Raw genomic sequence first — 22,500 nt, 5'->3', positions numbered from 1 at the left:
ATTGTAATGCAGTCACTGTAAATACAACGTAAGCCTCGCCGGAGTCCTATACAAAGCACCACCTTGTGGTAGTACAATGCAACTTGTAGGTAATGGTGAATATTTGTAAAATAAAAAAAAAACTAAACGTCTAGTGTAAACGTTGCGATTAATCCAGCTATTGATTGCGGTTATTTCAAATGGGTATTTTTCTTATAATTGGTTGGCATTCAAGAAATCCAAACTTCGATACCCCCTATGTTTAAACTCCAATTTCAGTCCATTACTCTAAAATTAAATGTGATCCTACTTATTTTTAAGACCTTTAGTTATATTGGAAAATCAAACGAAAATTTAATGGTCTGCATTAAATATCCACAGCGCAATAATAAAGAAGAATAATAAATGATGTAAATGCCTGCCATTACCACTAGGCGGAGCCATATTACCAAAATCCTCGTCACTGCTGTGTGGCTTTGAACATCGTTACATATCCCTTGCTCGCTCTGGGCATTTAAACCTGCCTAATTGCACTTGGTGGCGTACGCATGAAATTGTGGATGCATCTTCTCATTGGTGAAGAGGAGCAGCTATTGCTCAACGAATGGAAAGTCCTGTGACAGACCTGATGGGCCACTTTCCTGACGGGGCCAGTTGCGGGTTGATTTGCACATCCGATGAGAGGCTCGACTGTGTGGGCACACACAGCCTGTGTGTCATAAGCAACCGGTTTCTTGTGTTCGGCTTGTACATCATAGCAGAGGCAGGCTCTGTGATATTATTTCTATCCATAGCTAAGCCATCCGTCACAGCATGTGAAAATGAACACGGTTCGGTGGCCTGGATGCTTCTGAAGGGTTGTTGCACCAGTTTGTAAGGCACACGCCATACGGTGGTTTTACCTTAAATAGTAGAATTCAGTAGATACCTGTGCGCAAGGACGACAAAGACATTAAAGGTGTAGCACCGAGCAGGAAAAGGAGTCACTTAACCCCAGCGACTGAACGATCAGACCATCCCAAGTAGACCAGCAGAGATGTTCATGAACAATGGGTCATTTCGGTACAATCTCACTCGGTAGCAGACGCAGTAATTCTTCATTTCGTGCATAATCTGCCAAGTCAACTTCACTGGTGAGAGAATGAACAGCAAACTGATGACAGCGTCTATGATTCTTTATATGACAGCCTTTGACCCTCGTTTGGTGTTCCTGAGCGCGATTAAAGCTGCCGGTTACGCACTCTCTCTCTCCGAGTCCGCGTCTGCCTCAGTTTCGCACCTAGAAGCGCATAAATTTAAAGTGCTGTCGCTAGATGACCATTGGGGATTGTCATTTGCATCTTAATGGTTCGCTTCCCATCCAAATCAGTGCGAATAGGCCTAACGGAGCTACTCCATTAGAGTCTTAGCCTCATGAATATGATAGCACGCCATTTATTAAACAGGTCTTTGTTACTGCTGCATAGCTTCCCAACGTTCATTTCTGCTACATGCGAGTCTGGTGTGCTGCTTTGCGTGAGGAAAGCAAAGCCGTAGCCCAAACGTGCTATTCTCAAGGTGCGCAACGAGTCGAAACCTATCCAAAAGTGGCGCTGCTGTTTTCCAAAGGCCCATACTTTCACCGACCATTGATCCGGGACTACACGGCACTCTTCTGGTCGTGGTTAATTTCATCCGCGCTGATTTTAACGCACCGGGGCAAAATGTCTTAACTTTGCCGCAAAAAGATGCGCGTTACAGCGCGCCGGTTAGAGTGGCCGCTTAGCGCGCTGTGAGCGCCGGTTTTTTCCGCACCCCGGTCCTCGCCGCCGCAAACGACGCATGTGCGCCCTCCCTTCGCCCGCGCGCAGCACGCGCTTCAGGGATTCCGCGGAGTCCGGCATTCGCGTGGAGTCGGCGCGGTGCTCGCGCGTTGCCGTTCCCCGCTGCCCGTGAGGCGACGGTCGCGCTACAGCGAATCAGACTGGTACAGGAACCACATTGGTACAGGAATCAGACCGGTACAGAATCAGACTGGTACAGGTGTTCATGCTTCTCTGCGGTTTCCTTCAAACATCGCGTCGGAGTCTCCAGGTATTTCACTTTTTTGTTCACCGCGGACGCTTTAGGTGATGAATTCCAACGCCATCGAATGAGCATAGAGATATTTAGTCTAATATGACTCGTCTTCTTCTCATGTGAGCCCCGTATCGTACTTGCGTTTGGGGTTGCATCATTGTTGCCTTTAACCACCGGAGCTCTCCGACGGTTCGGCGTGAATATGCACAAAGCGCAAGCAGGGTGCTTTGCTTTTACCATCTTTAAGGTCGTATTTGAAGTCTCCATTCGTTTAAATGCTTGTGAATAAGACTCCACCTCAGTTGTTTGTTGCCGTTGGGTTGCTGGTCGGAATATCCCGTTGCGGTAGGTCGGAGACATGCAGACCTGGTGCTTGGAGGACGCATGATTTCATTTGGAAGTAACAGCCCAGCCAAATTATCTCCGCCGGGTTTTCATGATCAGAACAGAACACCTTATCGGTCTTCAAAGTTGCCGCGAAAAGCCGAAGGCGCTCATTCTCACGGTGGCTGCGTAAAACGCGTTTTCTTCTTTTTATGTGTTTATTTAACCTTAAAACTGCACGTAGACCGTGCAGACCATGATGTTTTTGCAAGCGCTTCCCAAGCGTTAACATCATAAATAGTTTCGGTAAGAACAGAAACATGGGTGTTAAAAAGCTGCCAGATTACACCCATAAAAAACGTCCCTTCTCGAGTAACGTTAACTCTAAAGGCTCCAACCGGGAGAACATATGCGGGGGCTCTTCTGGGCTAATTAAACATTTCCTCCAGTGCGCCTAGTCTCGAACTGTCAATGGCGGAAAAAAATGGGAAGACACAAGTATTTTATCGTTCGTGTTATTAATTTTGTTATTTCTTTCTGTTAATAAATGTTGTTATTATTTTAGTTATGGTAACTCGCTTGCGATGCGCAAATGTGCGGTGTGAATGTATGCGCAGTGTGTTTGGAGTGCCCGACGTTTTATGAATGATGTTTGGAAACGGCGGGACACGGTGATCGCTGTGATCAATATTCATTATCTTAGGTAGAGGGGTGTGACCAGTCCCCCAGGCTCCGATCCGCATTGGGAATACTGCTCGCACATGTACTCTGCTAAAACACTATCGCGCTGTTGGACGGAGTCATGACTTTCATCGGCTGACTCCTCACAGCCCTCAGGCGGTGCTGCTGGCTAGGGACTAGGGCAGTTTGCACCACTGAATTTGCAGCCGGTTAGAGTTTGGTCTGTTGATGGAAATACTGATGTATTTTGACATGTACATTTTAAGTCTCCCCTTTATAATGAAGTCATAAGGGAATGTAGTCACATTCTCTCTCTCTCTCTCTCTCTCTCTCTCTCTCTCTCTCTCTCTCTCTCTCTCTCTCTCTCTCTCTCTCTCTCTCTAAATGCCAGGGCACAGGCACTGATTGTAATAGTCTCCCTGATGACTGTAATGCAGCCTTACTCCTACTATTACTGCCTTTCATTGCTTCTGGTAGAAGGGATACAGGACTGATGCTAATTGTTATGATCTTTACAGAAATGCTTCCCAGTCATATTGTCCTTGAGCGACTGCTCTGTCCAGTATCCACCTGGAGGCCTGTGTCTGATAGGTAGTAATGTAAAGGAGCAGGCCCAGCTCAATGTTACTCACGCTCTAAGAATCATCTCAGATGGATGGCTGGCCGGCCCGCCAGCCAGTCACACCATGGCAATTGGATGTATCCAGCTGTGAACTGGCTCTCTCCATAGCTAAAGTGAATGGCTTCAGATAGCTGGAGAGAGTTGCCAGCTGGTCTCTGAAAAGCACCTTGAATGGACACCTGGCTGCTCTGGAAGGCCCTGGCACGTTGTACGGTCTCTTTGCACAGGTGCAGCTTTGGTGTTTGGTGTACTTTTGTCTTGTGTAATCATTCATAGGTTTGTTTTACTTTGCTAGACTTCAAGGCTCTTAGCTGGGCGCGAGAATATGTCACTGCATGCACGCGAGGGCCCGTTCCTCGCTCTCTCTTTCTAATTCACATTACAATATTCATTATATGAATTGCTACAAGTAACTATTTACGTGGCATTGAATTCGCTAGAACCCCCCCCCCCCCCCCCCCCCCCCCCCCCCGCCGCCCTTTCGTTGGAAGACGGGGAACTCCTACATCCCACAGAGGCCTTTCTTCCCTTCTTTTTTTTCCAAAAGCAGAGGTAATAAGGAAAGAATTCAGTAATGAGTGATTCAGTCCAAGATCCAAGAATATCGTCACAGAAGTCAAAGTCACCAAGAAGATAGCAATCTGTGTTTGTTTGGAAATAATTGGATTCCCTCTGACAGCACACAGCTGCTCATACACCAGCAGGTCACGCTGCAGGCAATTTGCAACATGTGGTGGTGTTTGTTTTTGTTTTTTTGTAGACCATAATCCAAAATTTGAAGGCAATATTTCTGTCTGAAATAATCACAAATGCCTGTGGGATTTACAGTGGCCTTGGTCATTTGCCAAGGAGCAAGCGAAGCCTGCTGAAAATGAAGGGATTGCATCACAATCAGAACCATATTAGCATTTGCCATACGCATTGCAACAAATAGAACACCATCAAAATCAGTCCTTTTCAATAAATAATGAAATAATCAAACTCTGCAAGTCGATTTTATTTAGATATTTTATTTACTTATTTTTAGCACAGTGTTTTTCTCATGAATCAATGCAAAGGAAATGGTTTAGTCCTAACAGGATTGCCTTGGTAATTACCATTTTAGACTCAGCAGAGCTGGCATTCTGGGTGGCAAGCTGTGTGTGTGTGTGTGTGTGTGTGTGTGTGTGTGTGTGTGTGTGTGTGTGCGTGCGTGCGTGCGTGTATGCATGAGAGAGAGAGCAAGCATGCCTTTGTTTGTGTGTGTGTATGTGTGTGTGAGAGAGAGAGCTTCCCACATAGAGTGGAAACATTCATTCTAATTCACCACGACATTTTATGGAAAGTAAAGTGTGTTTATGGTGGGAAATACCGTACCTGGCAGAGATAAGCCACACACATACTCATCAGCTGCAATGTGTGACTGCAAAGTGCTTTATATATATATATGAATATGAATAACACACACACACACAAGGTCAGCTTGGGTTATTTTAGACGTAGAACTGCTTGAATTCTGGGCATGTGATCTGTGTGTGAGTGTGTGCACACATTTCCCACTTGAACACTGGGGATATAACATCCCATTCCACACATGAGTGTAAATTGGCAATGGAATATTTTGATGTGTGTGTCAGTAAGCGAGAGAAGAGAGACCGTGGAGTTAACACGTGTTGAGTAGTCTTGCTCCATGCATTTAATTTCCTGTGATCTCAGTGACACATCCTTCGACATACGATAGGCGGCAATTTTCCGAACGTTCCGAACTGTGGCTTGAAGCAGGCTGGGGGGTTTTATCAGCAGAGCAGACAGCTAGGCCAGGCAGTGTGGCCTTTGGGACGTTTGAGTTGTTATTGAGGGAGCCGCCCACCAGATCCAAAATGAACTTGGTTTAGGACCGTGCAGTGGTAGCATGCAAAGCCAGGCTCCCGACCCAGAATAGCACGGCTGCTATTCTCACCTCTGCTGTCTGCGCCATAATACGCCGCCTGCCTGTCCTCATGCAAAGAGAGGGAGAGCACAGAAGAGTCATTGTGCGTTGCTGACAGATGCTTTTGTAAAACACAGCTCGGGCTGCCATGCTGACTTCCTCATAGAGCGTGTATAATTACACAGTGTGTCCTGTTCACATCTGACAGCTTGACCCTCTCTCCCCTTTCCCCACCTCCTCCATCATCCCACCCGTGCCTGGGTGCCAGCAGTGTTAACCGCACAGCCAGTGAAATGGGCCACGCTTGGTCCTCCTTGTGCCCATCGCAGTGGCCCCTTCACTGAGCGCCACTGAGTTGTGGACCTAAAGGAAGGTTGTCCGGCCACACAAAACATCCTTCGTGGCCGGTTAATTCAACATTCCAGCTCCTTGAAAGAGTTTAGTGACGTAGCCATGGCCACCCGTGCGAACGCGTTGTTTGGAATCCGCTTTTCCTCTTTGTGTCGCTACGAGACTTTACGTGGCAGGGATGCTGCGGCTTTTGTGATAACATCCGTACCAACACACAGACACACACACACACACATACATTTCCTCACTGCGAGGGGAGCTGTCTCTATTATTTGGATTCCCAGTCTCCCCAGACGGGGGCGGATTTAATCTAGGTGGAGCGGGCTGGCGTGAGCCTGCTCTAATCTCCACTCCCTCCTCTTTTAGATTGTCTTCCATTTGTGATCCGGGCACTGAGGCATGCAGGAGAGACTGCGCTTTGCAAAGTGCAGGGTGCCTTCAGAGCTTCGCTTGAACCAAGCTGGCTGAATGTGTGTGTGTGTGTGTGTGTGTGTGTGAGAGAGAGAGAGAGAGAGAGAGAGAGAGAGGTGTTGTGTTTTTATGCAAATTAGCATTCATGGGTTCACTATGTGTGTGGTTTTTTTTTTACCAACTACAGCAGATTGTCATTGAAGTGATTTTAGTACAAGATAAATCAGATAAAGGATATGAGTCAGAAACAGAAGATAGAACACAACAGAATGCACAATACACGGACACACACACAAAACAACTGAGTGATTGGGACCCCATTAACTCAAGTGAGTGTCCAGCGTGCGCTAGAGTGAATTATTCATGCAGCTCTCTCTCTCTCTATGTGTGTGTGTTTGCACGTGTGTACGCACTTCATATAAATACGGAGTAGTGTGAGGAGGTGGAGCTCTTCTTCAGAGATACACCACTCACTCCCCGGCCTGCGGCTGCCCTTTGTGCTGTGGGCCTCCCTGTTCCAGCAACAGCTCTGATGCACAAATGGGCTGCTTTGCCACCACGCCAGCCTGCTCCTGACGGGCATTTTGAAGTGTCTTTTCAGTACTGCGGTCTGAGTAAATTGATGGCAGCGGTGATTCCCTCAGCACTCACAAGCCCATCGGTCTTTTGAAGCAGTTTTTTGCATGCATGATCATTTGTTTATTGCAACTGGAAAAAAAATATTTGGTGTCAAGCACTTGCAACACGCGAAGCTTGAGCATATGGCGGCTTGCGTGTGCGTGTAAGACGTTAAGGCAGATGGGAGATGCAGAGAGAGGCAGGCAGCAGGCTGAGCACCTAAACGCTTGAGTGAGCACAGCAGAGGACCACAGAGAGAGAGAGAGGGAGAGATGTTTCAACAGCATGCTCCCTCTTTCTCGCTACCTCAGAGTTGGGGAGATTTGGGTTTGCTACATAAAGAAAATCGCACTTATTGATCGGTGACTCTCAGATGTGGGTGTAGATTTTTTTCTTCTTCACCTAGCTAACTTTGCAATTTGTGCTTGCTATACTCTGTGTAAGTCTTCTTAATTCTTTTTTCAGGAAGATCGTGAGGACACTTGGAGGATCTTACAAAGGAAGATCAGCCTATACATGGTGTAAATGTGGACCACCAATGCCATGCAGACAGTGGCCTGAAACAGGAGATTTAGCCCAGGGAGGGTGGGGGAGGGATAACTGCAGTGAACAAGGTGGCCTTGTATCCTTGGATCAGTATCCAATAGCATTAGCATCAAGATTTCAAGAATTCCTTTAACAACGTGTTCCTGATTGTTATACATCACAAAAGTGAAGCACACATACAGCTCTGACAGGAGAAAACTAGGACACCTTATTGTCGAAGAAGTAGTTCAGGAGAACATGTGCAGAGAAGGGTGGAGGGCTCCGACGACAGCGTTGGATGGCAGAGGAGCGTGGCAGCTCCGCTCACTGTAACGCTCGCCTCCTAAGATGGTGCTCTGACCTGCAGCGTGCTCTGCCTCTCACACGCAGACCTCAGATCAGAGCAGTGGCTCTTGCCCTGGCTCCCAGGCCTGCAGCTCATTTACGAGAGCTGACCGCTCGTCAGCCACACCCCTACAGCATCACTTTGGCCATGGAGGCTGGCGACCCCAGCCTAGGGCTGTCCACTGCAGCAGTGGTCGCTGTAGTCTGCAATGTACTGGTGGCTCTTCTCATTCTCGTGCTGTTCCTCATCCTCTACAAGGCCTGCAAGGTGCCCTCCAGCCAGGAGAGGGTGCCAGTGCTCACACCAGGGACAGCCCTGGAGAAAAACGAACAGAAGTACCTCCTGACCACCTGAGCGTCGGCAGGCAACCCGGAAGCCGAACAAGATGTCCTGGGGGTTGTGGTCCTGGGGATCGTTAGCTGCAGAAATGGAATGGGTCTGGCGTAGTGGGCCTGAACAAAGTGGTCAGCTTGAAATTTGACATGCTGGAACTCCATATGAGAGAAGCGAAGGTTGGCGGTGGGGACTGTTCACCACTGCACTGTATGTAATGATCTCCACATCCCATCGGTATCCTCACTTCCCCCAGGAGATCATCCGGGCTCAGAGAAAATGAGACGTCTTTCTGTGACGGAGGCTCTTGCAGCTGGGGCTCCAAGTGAGACACTTAAAACCCTGAAGAGCATGCAGGCTCAGCATGGGCAGCCTGGAGTGGGCTAGTCTCTGATGTCTGAGCTCTTTGGTACAGTAGCACTCTGCTGAGTGGTTTATATAAAAGTAAAGAGACTCTCGTTGTGCTCTTCACTAGGGTCCAGTCATGTCTGCCAGAGCTGCAATCAACCCACACTTTTCTAGGGCTGCAAACCTGCAGCGAACCAACTAGCAATCAATACTGTGCTAATAATGAAACATGCAGTTGGGTCTTGAATGGGTGCTGCCCTTGTAGTGTTTGTGTGTGAATGATGCATTTTAATATCAAATGAGTGTTTGGGGGGGATTTCTTTCCCTTCTGTCATTGCTTGCTTATTCAAAGAGCCTGAGGAACCCGTAAACAAATATCTTCTTCTCATCTCATTTGCATCTTATCCACAGCATATCAGTCAGGAAATGAACCAGTGGTTTAAAAGTGATGATTGACTTTAATAAATATTTCCGAAGACAGAAATTGTCTTTGAAATCTCTTCTTCAATTCTCAAAGAAGTCTTCACTGCAGATACCTTGTTGCGTGGATCTACAAACCGTGGCAGTTCGTGGCACAAAGATAAAAGAACGCATGTCTGTGAAGAGAATAAAATGAGGGTGGAATATATAAACTATATAAATAGATGCGTTTGGTTCATATACGTGTTTTGCTGTAATCAAGGATCACTGTGAAGTTACAGAGGGCTGGAGGACTTGGAAGGTCTTAGTCCTGTGGAACAGTCTCAGGTTCCCTCAGCAAACTTAACAGTTTCTCCATCTTAGCAACCTCCACCTCTGGGCCCTTTGGCAACTCCTGACCCTTTTTCTCCTACAGAGAGAGACAGAGAGAGAGACAGAGAGAGAGAGAGAGAGCGAGAGAGAGAGAGACAGAGAGAGAGAGAGAGCGAGAGAGAGAGAGAGAGAGAGAGAGAGAGAGCGATGAGTCAACGATTTGAAGTGAAGTAGGTGATCTAATATTGTTTTTCCAAAGTGCTAAATATGACTGTACAAATGTTTTGTTCCTAATCTAAGTGGTGGGGACCAAGAAAAGAGAGATTTCCACTTATCCTGTTACATGACACAGCAAAACGGCACTGGCACACAGACATAGTATTGCCATCACAAACAAGTGATTCTTCTCAAGGCTGGCATTTGTCGAAGACGTTTATTTAGACACATTTCCTTGGGGGAGGACACTGAATAGGCTGCACTCCTTATCAAAGATCATCACTATGGTTACTGACCTCAAAGACGCAGTAATGAACTTAACAAGACACCCTGAGGAACAGCTCGGTAGAAAACGGCAAATAAATCCCTGTTTCATTCCCAGAGTTGTTCAACTCCACACTACCTCCCAATATTTGCTGACTGCCAGGCAAAAGAAAGCCCAAGGAAACTAAACCATTGCGTAAGCTTCCATCTCGTTCACTATATTGCAGCTCATTTAAAATGTAGCACTAGTGGTTTGCTTGGTCAGCAGCTGAGAGGATAAGGCGGCATGCAGTGTGCACAAGAGGAACGTGTGAGAGAAACGAGCACAAATCCACAGAGACTTCAAGGCAGATGCTCCTTTAAAGCCTTGGTAAAAATGTAGCTCAAGGTTACAGCTATACATAGAAATCATCAGAATTATAATCACAGAGTGAGCAAAGGGAAGCAAAATGGAGAGAGAAACCCTACTTCAGTCAAAGAGGCAGACCTGCTCTCAAAGTGGGGCCATGTCTGTCAGGAACTAAGTACAAGGCTCACTGTCCTTTCCTCACGACGCACCTCCTCACTTAGTGTTGTGTATATACATGAAGGTGTGTTGCTGAAATATTTATAACAAACCACCGGACAATTTCTACCACAGAATCCAAACCAGGACTCTTAACTACCTTTATGTTCAAGAGCACCAATTAGACACCAGAAAAAATCTGTCATGCCGTGACCTGAAAGCCAGGAGTGCAAATGAGTTTCCCTCCTTAAATATAAACAGAATCCCTCGGGAGAGTTGACTTTATAACTGGTGAGACTGTGTAGCTGTGCACTGCATTGAATGCCCACTGGTATGGCTGGTATGTCCAGGTGAGTAAATAAACGCTGTGTAGAGAGGACAGCACACAGGCTATCCCTTACTCCCCAAAACACACCCACAGTACTCACCACTGCAGTATTGCTTCTCTCTGTACTGCTGAGTTACTCGCTTTTGTAACACGGTAGTTCTGTCATGGGCTTTAGGGTGTTTTGAGCAGACTGTTAAAGGATCGATTAAATTTGCATTTTTGAAAGTGGGCACGGCTGGTTAAAGGAGCTGATGGAAATCCGAAACCCACGCTTGCAGTGCAGGTACCACACCTTCATTATGCCACCGCTAAATCGAACTTGGTTTTGATTCTGATGGACATTTAGATTATATCTACTTTGTAAAATGCCATGTGTGCTTTATATAGAGGCTTTGTTTGGCAAAGTGGATTGCAATCTGTGGACCAGGACTAACAGCCTGCGATCACTCTCTCTGTAGTTTCTAAATCGCCGTCTTATATAACAAAAGCTCTGCAGATTGGGTGGGAATGTCACATGGCACATCAAAAGCCATGCAGAACCTGGGTTTGAGCTAGTGATTGTTAATCAATGGGGAGTTATTATGTAAGCCGTGTGAAGACTACTGACTTTTTGGGGGGCCTCAGAGTGTCGTTCAGTAGCTCCTTTGATCTTTCAAGCTCTTCGTTACTACTGTGCTCAGCATCCAGTTAAAATACACCTCGATCGCTCAGATATTTAAGCGAAGGATAAGGCTGGGAGACAACTGGCAGGGCTGTGATGGAATGTGCAAACAAACTGCAGTAATTACAATCCCATAGCTGGTGGTGTCAATCTATATGTGCAGCCAGTAAGATAGTCAATTGCAGGCCCCTGTGGTCACCTGACCACAGAGCGACCACAGGAGTAAATGTGCAGTCTACAGCTTCCCAACTGTGCAATATCATATAATCCAGTCCACGCAGCTTCATAGTGCAGTTCATTAGGCTGTTTCCAGGCCTCTACCCTGTGTAAATGATGTAAAGTACTGCTATCCTACAACAAGCCTGTCATTTTCGGTATTCCAGATTGTTTTGTTTCTGTGTTAATTGTAAAGTGTCCGTGGATTCCTTGAGAGGTGACTTCGTTAAGTAACTTCGTGAATTAATTCAGTCATTCATTTGCAGTCTGGATGCAAGCTTATGAGTTTGGTACTTGTGCTTCCAGGATGGTGAGCAGGAATATGACAATACAGGCTTGCTTTAGGGCATGGGGATGGAGCAGTAGACTTCAGAGCCGTGCGGGCGGGGGGGGGAGGGGCTGCATTCCGCACTGCTGCAGTGGTCACGGCCGGTTCAGAGCCTGCTGTCGTCCCTCACGGTCATCACTTCCACCCGTGCGCAGCAGAGGGACTGTGTTTTAAAACCCTGAACTAAAACGCGCACACAGCAAAGCCTAGCCAGCATTGAGCAATACACCTTAAAATGGCTGGAGAAATGCAAAGGTCAAGCTTTATCAAACTTGTAAAAAGACGACCCCCCCCCCCCCCCCCCCCCCCGAGCTGTTTAGGCCAGAGCCAATGCAGCAGACAGCACAAACCCAAAGCTATACGATTAATATGAGCGAGAGAGAGAGAGAGAGAGAGAGAGAGAGAGAGAGAGAAAAAAAAAAAAACAAGCTTTTGACCCATCAAGCTTAATGAAAACACATTGGTCTCCTTCCAGTTGACTGCTGGCTCCAGTGGGCAGACTATAACCACAGCTCCTCACTAATCACACGTCTAAGTGGACATGACATCACCTTGGCCTGTGACATTTCCCATAAACCCAACAAAATTGCCATCCTTACCCAGGGTGTACGAGAAATGTACAAACACCTAAATAGTAACCCAGACTAGAGAGGTCCTCCGAGATTGTTTGTTTTTTTCGGGGGGGGGGGGGGGGGGGGTTGCAATAACAAAGCCAAACATTGAGCATATTTTTTTCAGTTTGGCAATCGCCCCGATGGCAGCTTGTCTCTAAGGCGGCAAAGAGAATGAGTCTGGGGAATGAGAGAGAGAGAGCGTGCGAGAGACAGAGACAGAGAGGAAGCTTAGAGATTATCATTATCTGCAGAGAACACCTCAGTCTGTGTGGCTCTGTTATTTATCCTGCTCAGTGCAGGGTGCTTGCCAAGTCCACTGCACATAATCAGTCACTGTATTCATCTTCCCAGACAAAAGGAAAAATGCAATCACTGCAATGAATAATGCAAGGAAATGTATGCGGAGAGAACAGGAGGCTTGTTAGTGGGGATTAAAATAAAGGGGACCAGCGCGATTATGGCGCGAATGAGTGGAGCGATGGGGGATAGATAAATGGAGAGGTAAGAGACAGTGGCTGAAATAAGAGACTCAGAAAGGCCACGGCACAGGAAAACATGCCTCAGACTGTTGTTGTGAAAAGGTCAGTGGAGGCAGACTAAGTTTTCACTCCACTGTCACATGTAGCCGATCAGAACATAAAACAGCATGCAGAAGTCTGAACTAAAACAAAAATGTACGTACACTGAAATCTAAACTATAACGATACAGGAACAATTGTCAGAAATCTAAACTAAAAGTACATGAAGAATCGTCTGGTGCAGCCAGCTACATGTATCCCTTCTAGCAGTTCAACTTGCCTTAAAGCTAAAACTCTGATCACCACTCGACTCCACACTTGCGCAGAAGAAGACAATAAAAATTCAATCACGTCTGGTTTTCTGCTACCCTAAGAAACATTTGTCCCAACAATAGTAACAGATTGATTTAATTTCATGGTTTATTTGGCTTGGTCCCTTGGCAAACAAACGTTGGCTATAGACTCCACAAGCAGGGCACGACAATGGTGGCTCCCTTAATCACAGAGAGTTAGTTAGTATGGTCAAACCTGAAGGGAATTCACATCTATATCAGCTTCAAAAGTTGGCCTTGGCTTCACAATGCTAAAAAAATGAAGCCAATTAAAAAGCTTGTGGGGTAAAAAAACTCTACGAGCCAGAAAGTGAATCATAGATTGGGCCAGAAAGTGCATGAGTTAGGGCTTGAGGCTAGCACACAGGAGCCCACGTGTGTGTGTCAGGCGAGGGGAGTGCAGACAGGCCATCCTTACCTTGGGCTTCTTGCGGAGGTTGGGAGAGAGCTTCAGGCTGGTGACGTATCCCCGGTCGTCACCCACGATGATGATGGGATATGCAGGGTTAAACTCGATGTGAGTTAGCTTGGTCTTCTTTGCCACCACCGCCTGCTGGCAAATAGCTTCGTATTTGTTGATGTGGAGGTCAAACACATGGACCTGTGTGTTAGTGTATGGCAGACAGAGAAAGAGAGGTGGCATGGATTGTTGGATTCTTCAAATACCACTTTTTTTCTTCTTCTTTTTATTTCATTTATTTATTTATTTATTTATTTATTTTCCAAGGAATGCCCCACGCTTTTAAATGAACACTTCAAATGTGTGGGAGGTCTCAGAAACGACTGAAATACTGTTGTCTGTTCTTGGTTTGGCTCCTGTAGCCAGCATCAGTGACCTGCTGTGGATGTATTATCTGTGGGTGTGTGAGAATGAGTGGGGAGGATAGAAGAGAAGACAATATTATTAGCATTAGACTTAACAGACGATGGCAATACTCTAGCATTGTGTGCCTCTTCATCAGAGTGAGTAGTTTCACTGACAGAAACACTAAATTAGACAGGCTAAAGTGAGCAGTTCAGTACACACTGTAAACATACCCTAGCGAAATGTAAACCAGGCATTGCACACACTAAGATGCCATCTTAATGACATCTATGCATCTATGTAGTATGTGAAACTTGGTCAGATAAGCTTATTTCCAATCAGTGCTCACATATAGAGTTTCAGAGGCAGAGTTCTTCCCAGACCAGAAGCGTCAAGCTTAGAATTACATTCAAGTCAGACAGGGGTGACAGACATTCTGGATTTCTGAGACTACTACATAATGGCCTCAGACAGAACAGCAGCTAGACCATCTCACGACCTTACCTGTCTCTCTGACATGCAAGCACACCCACTAGAGACAACAAGCTCTGCCTCAGAATCAAATAATGCAGTCTGCCTTCGCTCTGAAGTGTCTCGCAGCAATATCCCCATGTGTATTACGCTTTCGATCTTCAGCTAGACACGTCGCCCTGCCTGGGGCAATACACATGGACGAGGGATTGACCTCACAGAGAGAAGGATAAGGCTCGAGGAGCCGGAGGGAGCGTGGGAGCATAGGGACATCATTGTCCTTCCCTACATCCTGTCTGACAAATACAACCCAATCACATCCAAATTACAGAAGAGAGAGGGATAGGTGAAGAAGAGGAGGGGAGGGGGCGAAGGAGAAGGAGAGAGGAAGATGAAAAAAGAGAGAGAGGAGAAGAGACGGAAATCTGACTGATTACAGAGCTCATCATTCTTCATTGTCCTTGGCGTGCGAGGCTGCCCATCCCAGCAGGCTAGGAGCACAGCGGAGACGAGCTGATTTGTAGGGAATAGCGGGCAAGAGGAGGGGTGAGAGGTTGCAGACTTGCCACTGGGAAATATCTGCCAGCCCGCGCAGGTCACGCTGAGGCAGGGAGCATGGAGCAGGCACGCGGCCGGCCCTGTTCCAAGCAGCCGAGGCTGGGGTGCGGAAACACATGTGCACGCCCGCGTCAGGGCTACAGGAGCCATCTGTAGCTGTGGGAGGACCACTGACAGCGCACGCACGCATTCGCATGTGGTCCGACAGCGTGGCTCTGTGATGCAGTCGTCAGGCAGCCGAGGGTCTGAATCTCTGTTCTGATCGAATCCGTCTGCTTCGCGCAAAGGCGTCACACGGAAATCACGGCGCTGTAGCAAGGTCATGGCAAGGATGCCAGCTGTGAGAGGGTCAAATTACTGTGGCGTCCAGCTGGTGAGCGAAGGCGCATTTGCCGTGACCAAGTTTGCAAGCGGAGCACTGAATGGGCGCCAGCTTTACTGAGACACTGGCATCCACCACACACACACACACACACACACACACACACACACACACACACACACACACACACACACACACACACACACAAAACATAACACACACAGACACACACACACACAAACATAACACACTGGCACTCACTCACACAAACATAACACACTGGCACTCACTCACACACTGGCACTAAGCAAGACCCAAAAGCCAAGAACAGTTCCATGATACACTCATATCTAACAGAACGGAGAAGCCGAAAATAACTTAGGACAGCTGGCATCCTTGTAATAATGCCTGAAACTGTCAAAAAAAACAATAATAATAATTAAAAAAAAAAACGACACATCCTCACATAGCTTTCATTTGATAGCTCATGAATCCTAATAGATAGCCAGACAACACAGGGCACGATTATTACGTGGGCACCATTGCAGAAATCACTGTTAACTGTAAGAGTGAATGTGAGTGATGTTTGCCACAGCAGACTGGTGTGGATGTACAGTGGACATGAATGGCCAGGACAGGTGTTTAGAGCACAGCATAGGTTTTGAGAGTAATTGTTAATGTCGGGCAGGTTGAGGGCTGTCTCTTTAGCTTAATAACACAAACATGGATGGGTGTGTGTATGTGTGTGTGGGCTGTTCAGGTGCTGTCATGCAGTATTATGGGATGGGAGTGGAACCCCATCGTCGGGCTGCTGTGGTGTTCCATTAACACCTATTTTGCTTCTTAAGGTGTGTGTGTGTGTGTGTGTATGTATGTATGTATGTATGTGTGTGTGTGTTCTCATGCTGTGAGTACTTCATGAGGTCTGTCATTTACCAAGGCATTCAAAAGCAGTCTGAGTGCTTAATCACATTAAATTACCCATAACTCTCAATGTTACCATATTACCTTTCGAATCATATCATGCTCACTGCAAGGCAAAGTGGCAATATTGCTCCTCTCATTACTACCTAGGCTATGAGAATTGTGAATTTTAAAATAGCACAGCAAAGTATGACCTAACAAAGCTTTATTCCATAGCAGCAGTCATTTCAATCTGCAGTGGCCTGAGCCGGTAGATTGCTGCTGGTCTCTGAGCCTTCCAATTGCCTGAGCTTACCTTTCCGTCCGTGGTGACAGCGGCAAACACGGTAGCGGAGTACGGTGACCAGGCCACATCCCCCACAGCTGCGTTCAAGTCAAAGGTGAATACCGGGCTCCTGGGAAAACACACCTCATAATGCACCGTACTAAAACTGTCTATTAAAAAACGCTTACCTCATTAAAGCACCATCAGCAATTAAATGTCATTAGCATTAAATGTAAATACACTCTGTTCTCTTGGTTTGAGGGGGACTCATGGAATGCCAACCAAAAGCTGTGCTTTTGTTCCTAAGTGGTTCTGGGATGGCAGCAGGTTTCTCGGACACACACTGGGTTGCCTGGGGTCTCAGCACAATGGAGAACGCACTCCATGTTCTGTCCTGCAACCACTGGGAAAACTGTGCTAGTTAAACCGCACGCGCGCACATGCGTGTACACACAAAAACACATTCACAGATCTGAAATCAATGGACATAATTACTCCGGTTGTTGGAGCGGAATTGCCGCCATACTGAGCAGGCAGATGAAAAATGCATCCTGCTCTCGTGCTTGCCTTCCGTTACACTCACAGATTAGATTGGAAAGCACCCCTCTCTCTCTCTCTGTCTCATACTCCGTCTTATCTTGTGCGTTTCCGCAGGCTGCAGGCCCACCCTGACCCGCACGTCTGCCACAACCCAGGCACAGATTCTCTAAACAGCCTCATTAACCTTAAACTGTCATCCCCTCTTCTGGTGACCAAGCAAGTCTCTGAAAACTATTTAGTGTTTTGTCTGCATTGTTGCACTGCTCCATACAGACAAGTGACTGACTGGACTTCACTAGTGAAGGGCAAGCAATCCAAAATGACTCTCCACGCTGAGGACAGCGAGTTATAGCCCTGGGCAGGGCTGCTGTCTCTTTCCACTCTAATCCATACTGGAATTCTCGAGTCCATTAGCATGCTTTCAGTGACTCAAAAGGAGCATGAATATAACAGACCCTATAAATACTTCAGGAGATAAATAAGCCAGTAAAACATGCTTAGCCAAATGGCAAAGAGTTGAACACTGTTGGAAGCTGTCTGTACTGCACTAGTGCCCTCTGCAGGTGAGCATGGTAAACCCCGGTAAACACACCTTAAAAACAACAGCAGACAATTATAAAAAAAAGACTACACCAAGCATTGTGAGCTCTGTCAGAATGACAGAATAATTATAATCATTACTCAGCCAGGGGTCTCTCTGACAGACCTGGGACTGGCTAATTGATTTGTCAAATGACTGCCCTGACAAGGTAATTATGTTTATTTTAATTACAACAGTAGCAGGATAATTTGTTAAATTTAAGTTTGTTGATGTTGAAGTAAGAATAATAGGGCTCAGATGGTTTCGATCTAATCGATGACGATATAACTGTGAACAATGTCCTGCATTTATCTCGGTGACTTAACTTTGAAGATGTCTTTTAACATTGTAGATGTGGGATCTCTGTTCAAGCTTCATGTAGTATTGCTGTAGTGCCTTGACATAAGACTGTGTGTGACATTTATCTGATACATGCTGCACATACTTGATGGTGTGGTCCCAGATCTTGACGGTCCAATCCGAGCTGCAGGACATGAAGACTTTAGGATGGAAGTGGTTCCACTTCACAGCATCGACTGCCATGTTGTGTGCAACGTACGTCTCCAGGAACTGGCTGGAGTAGGATTTGGAACACTGTGAATGGAAATGAGTGAACCGTTTCACCGCTTTACCAACAGACATGCAGATACAGCACGCACCTTAATTTCCACTATCTCAATCGTGCCTTGTTGGTTTTACTTGGAGGCCACTGCACACGGACAGGCTTGCACTAATCACTGGAGCACAACACAAGCACAATTTGCTTCCACTTTTTCTTTCAAACGCATTTCCTTACTTACTGCATTCTGGTTTTTCCTCTCTTCCTTGCTATCTCTTAGAAGTCGAAACCAGGAGTAGCAAACACAGTTCAGTGTGACGCATTACACCATTTGCAAGGAAGCACAGGGCGGCAGGCGGAAAGGGCCAGGAAAGCTTGCATGGAAGACGCATGCCTGAATGATGAATCTGATCAATTGATCAATCTGCAGACGTAACAGGGCCCGGAATTGCTTGTCATCTTACAGAGGGTGAGCAAGTGTCTCAGTTCCTCCCATGTCTCTTGGGATAGGGGGATTAGACAGCTCTGAACAAAATCTCAGCTAGACTGTCTTTTTTAAACGGCATATATTTATTGCATCTATTGCATTTCACTGTCCTTGTCCAGTGGGGGGGGGGGGCTGTTCTATTGCCCTTTGTGCACCTTCAGTCTCTTCTCAAAAATGCTAAAATGCTGAATTGGTTTGACTTTGAGCAGACCGACAAGTGTCTCCAAGCTTAGCATCCCATCAGATCACAAATCATATCTGCACATTCCAGCTGCAGGGGGCTAGCACAGAAGTGGCAAGCCTGCAATCTGCAGCCTGTGAACTGGTGGGAAGCCATGAAGAAGCTGAATCCTGCATCCTGTCTGTGTTGGCGAAAGGCGAGCAGCGTGGAAAGCTGCATGCCACCACTTCTCAATGATATCCTGCAGAGCTGAAGGTGTGCTGGGGACAGATGAGACCTACTGCATCCTCTTCAGCTCAAGACATTTAGCCATGCCAGCGCATTTGTTTAGGACGGTTATTCACCCTAATTAGGTTCCACATGTGGGTGGGTGTGTGTTTTAAAATAATGTGTGATTGTAAATATGAGAGCGTTACTAAGAGTGCATGTGTGCACATGCTTATTTAACCAAAACAGGATGTTCCAGAAAAAAACCATAAAAGATACAATTCAAAGCAACTGTATCTCCCTGGCAGAAAATAAGTCAGTTTAAACCTGAGCTGGTACTACTGCAGTGCATTCATGCTAAGTGTGTGGAGGAGAGAGAGAGAGAGAGGGAGGAGTAGCTGCTGTGAGCCCATGTCGCCCCCTGCTGCCTGGCTGCCTGGCTGGCTGGTGATAGGTGGTAGTACTTCAGCTGAGCGGCGGTAGAGGACTAACAAGGACACTTCCTTTCCCCTCAGAGGACGTTAAGTGTTATTAAAACAGAGAGCACCCAACAGAAGCACACCTCACTAACAAAACAAGCAGCCCATGATGAGTTTCCTAGCACAGTAATAATGAGAACCATACAGACTAGAACTAGGACACATGTAATCATAATTCAACCAGAGACTTCTGTTTGTAAATTGCCTTTTCTGCAAACACATTTTAAACAGTATAAATATTACCAGAAGCCAAACTGTGGAAGGTAACTGAACTCTTCAGTGACAACGGCAACTGACCTTGTGAATCTTGCCTTCTTCAGTGCCAACTAGGAAAAGATAGTCAATTTGCTTATGGAAATCAAGAGAGGTTCCACAGGCTGTGAAGGGATAGAATAAAGAAGGCCTTTAACCTGATGATCACATATAACTGCACTGAGAAGAATGAAGAGGCATACCATTGAGGGTAAACACCAATAGTGAAATAGTGTGAGCGTGCTTGGGACTGATAGAGTGAGCTACCCATGGCAGGAAGCTGCATGCCCTCTTTTCCATCAGAAACAGGCCCTTCTGTAGAAAGCTTAATGATATCTGTGAACATGAGCTCATTCTGTAATCAAAATAATTGGTTTTATTCAAACATATGCAGCAAACGCACGTAAAATACACAAAAATGGTTTCAGGTACAGATCTAGGCTGAGTCTGAGGGTTCCCCCAAGTACCTTCACAAGAGTCCACGACACCACACGGCCGTCAGAGGAAACTGAAAAGAAATTATGATTGTTGTCCGTGTCATCTTTCTGCCACTTTACCTGAGGGTAGAACAAAGCAAGAGATTCATCTTCACGAGATGACGGTGAATCTTGCATTAATATGAATGGGCACACACCTGTGGCATCATGCCAAACACAGCCTTCTCACAACAATCAAAGGTTAAGCTGTAAAATTTAGTATCGTTAACACTGCAGCCTGACTGGTACTGTCCCACTGCCTCATCCATTACGGTCACAAAAAGACAAGGCCAAAGGATAAAAAACACTACAATTTCTCTATCTAGTGTCAACAGCTAGATTAGATTTCATTTCCTTTCTAACCACTGAATGGATTTACTGAATCATATTTGCCTTAATTTACCTCTCAGTCTTCACGCGTATCACAGAACTGTCATGTTTATAGTGTTCTCTCTCCTTTAACGCACCTGCAGCAACTCCCAGGCTAAAACAGCAACCTGAACGTGACCAGTGTGTCCTGTGGAGCGCCCCCTACCTGCCACACGGGATCTGTGTGCTTGCCCGACCTGGCTGTGCTCCTGTAGACCGGCTGTGGCCCCTGTTCCTTCAGGTTGTAGATGGCCACGCAGCCATCGTAAAAGCCCACCGCCACCAGGTAGGAGAGCTGCTTGTGGATGTCCAGGCACATGACCCCGGACATGGTGGAGAAGATGTACTCCGGGAAGGTGGCGTTCTTGAGGGAGTAGAACAGAAGCATGCCTTGCCCCTGCCTCGTAAACTCATCTAGGAGCAGGAACAGACCGGAATCAAAATGAAGGTTGTAAGGGATCTCTAATGACAAGCTGTCATCTCAAATCTAGAAGTAAACTTACATGAGCCAAGTCCAACAGCAAACAAGTCTTTGTATTTTTGGTTCCTATATATATATAGAACATCAACATGTTACTGCAATAACCATACTGCAAGGCCATCTTAACAACTGATGTTTACAAATAACGGTTGCAAATACTATGTTGTTTAAATATTGCTTAATTTCTTGTAGCATGCATACTGACCAGCAGAGGGCAGTCACCGACAGGCGCTTGGCTTTGTCATGCTGGAACTTCCACAAGGGGAGCAGTGTCCCCTCCTGATCTCTGAACTCATCTGATGCGTCCTCAAAATACTTAAAATCTTTCATGTCCAAGGAAAAGAGAAAAGCAGTTTATGGCCAATCTTACATGAACGTTTCAGTCACTAAAGTTCCACAAAGGATTAATTACCCTGAGCGATGTCATCAAAGGTGTTCTGTGTCACCATGCGCTCAATGATCTTGGCCACCTTTGCCACTTTGGTAATGTCATCACTCTGATTTATAAGGATAAAAAATAATCACAAAACACATAATACTGCACGTTTTGAGTGCAGCCTTAGTTATGTTGTTTAAGGTGTGACATCATCTTGACACAATCTTACTCAAGAGTTTACGGACTCGGGATGCAGGTCTTTATTAGTGTGGAGCAAACCATGGCAGAAAGCTCGGCGCGCCCACCTGATTCTCCACCAGCTGTAGCTTCTTTTTGCCTTTGTCCTCTTCCTTTTTAGAGGAGAGGACCTTCTGTTTCTCCTTAACCTTCTCTTGTTTGCGGCGCTCCTCCACATATGCATCATAGATCTCCCACTGCAAACACATACACACAAGCTTGTGTGTGAGCTCATTTATTTCAGCACAGATGAAAGTGAGCACCATGTGGTCAGTGGGACAGATGCAGATGGTGAAGGAATATCAGCTGACGCTCTGCAGTGGAGCCAACCAGCATGAGTGACAGCGGCTCAGGCAGTATAGTCTGACGTAATCGCATCAGAATGGTAGAAGAAAGATCTGACTTTGTGGAACATTGTGGAACTTCAAGTAACAGAAATTCAACTCAAGTTGCTGAAGATTTCAAATTAAAAAAAAAAGACACTATGTAAAGAATCCTCATTAAGAGTTAAATGTACTTGAAGACTGCCTATTTTTTGTCAAAAAGCTGAAATTTAGTTACTGCGATAATACAGTTTTCATCCATCTGAATCTGAAGATATTATCCCCTTAATCGTTAAAGGTCCACAAATTTATTTTTGTCTTACCTGATTAGCTGTAGCAGAAAATTTGCCACGAGGAGGAGGTTCAGTTTGACATTCTCTTTCCTGGAG

At 46.2% G+C, this 22,500-nt stretch overlaps 1 protein-coding gene and 1 long non-coding RNA gene across 3 annotated transcripts in view; one reads left to right on the top strand and one right to left on the bottom strand.

Annotated features, from left to right (window-relative positions):
- The first annotated feature begins 757 nt into the window (after positions 1-757).
- The window catches only part of LOC113573733, a 23,234-nt gene continuing 1,491 nt past the window's right edge, over positions 758-22,500 (top strand). The window contains exon 1 of the long non-coding RNA XR_003410233.2: positions 758-2,052. This is a non-coding gene — a long non-coding RNA (uncharacterized LOC113573733). The remainder of the gene's footprint in view (positions 2,053-22,500) is intronic.
- Positions 8,177-22,500, bottom strand: part of dnai1.2 (dynein, axonemal, intermediate chain 1, paralog 2) — an 18,635-nt gene continuing 4,311 nt past the window's right edge. Inside the window, exons 8-21 of one of the 2 annotated variants that reach the window (XR_003410232.2) lie at positions 22,435-22,494; positions 21,857-21,985; positions 21,588-21,672; positions 21,381-21,498; positions 21,198-21,241; positions 20,861-21,108; positions 20,317-20,406; positions 20,117-20,204; positions 19,895-19,974; positions 18,130-18,278; positions 16,595-16,694; positions 13,638-13,820; positions 9,169-9,334; positions 8,177-9,055 (exon numbers count right to left, since the gene is read on the bottom strand). Coding sequence is in view for 1 of the 2 variants with exons in the window: in XM_027004196.2 (XP_026859997.2) it covers positions 9,230-9,334; positions 13,638-13,820; positions 16,595-16,694; positions 18,130-18,278; positions 19,895-19,974; positions 20,117-20,204; positions 20,317-20,406; positions 20,861-21,108; positions 21,198-21,241; positions 21,381-21,498; positions 21,588-21,672; positions 21,857-21,985; positions 22,435-22,494 (1,479 nt within the window). In the remaining variant the exon portion in view is untranslated. Of the gene's footprint in view, positions 9,102-9,168; positions 9,335-13,637; positions 13,821-16,594; positions 16,695-18,129; positions 18,279-19,894; positions 19,975-20,116; positions 20,205-20,316; positions 20,407-20,860; positions 21,109-21,197; positions 21,242-21,380; positions 21,499-21,587; positions 21,673-21,856; positions 21,986-22,434; positions 22,495-22,500 lie in introns of both variants that reach the window. The other variant, XM_027004196.2, reaches the window with a different exon arrangement.

This window comes from Electrophorus electricus, chromosome 6 (genome assembly GCF_013358815.1).
Source record: "Electrophorus electricus isolate fEleEle1 chromosome 6, fEleEle1.pri, whole genome shotgun sequence".
NCBI lineage: Eukaryota > Metazoa > Chordata > Actinopteri > Gymnotiformes > Gymnotidae > Electrophorus > Electrophorus electricus.
This window is presented reverse-complemented; position numbering and strand designations above follow the sequence as displayed.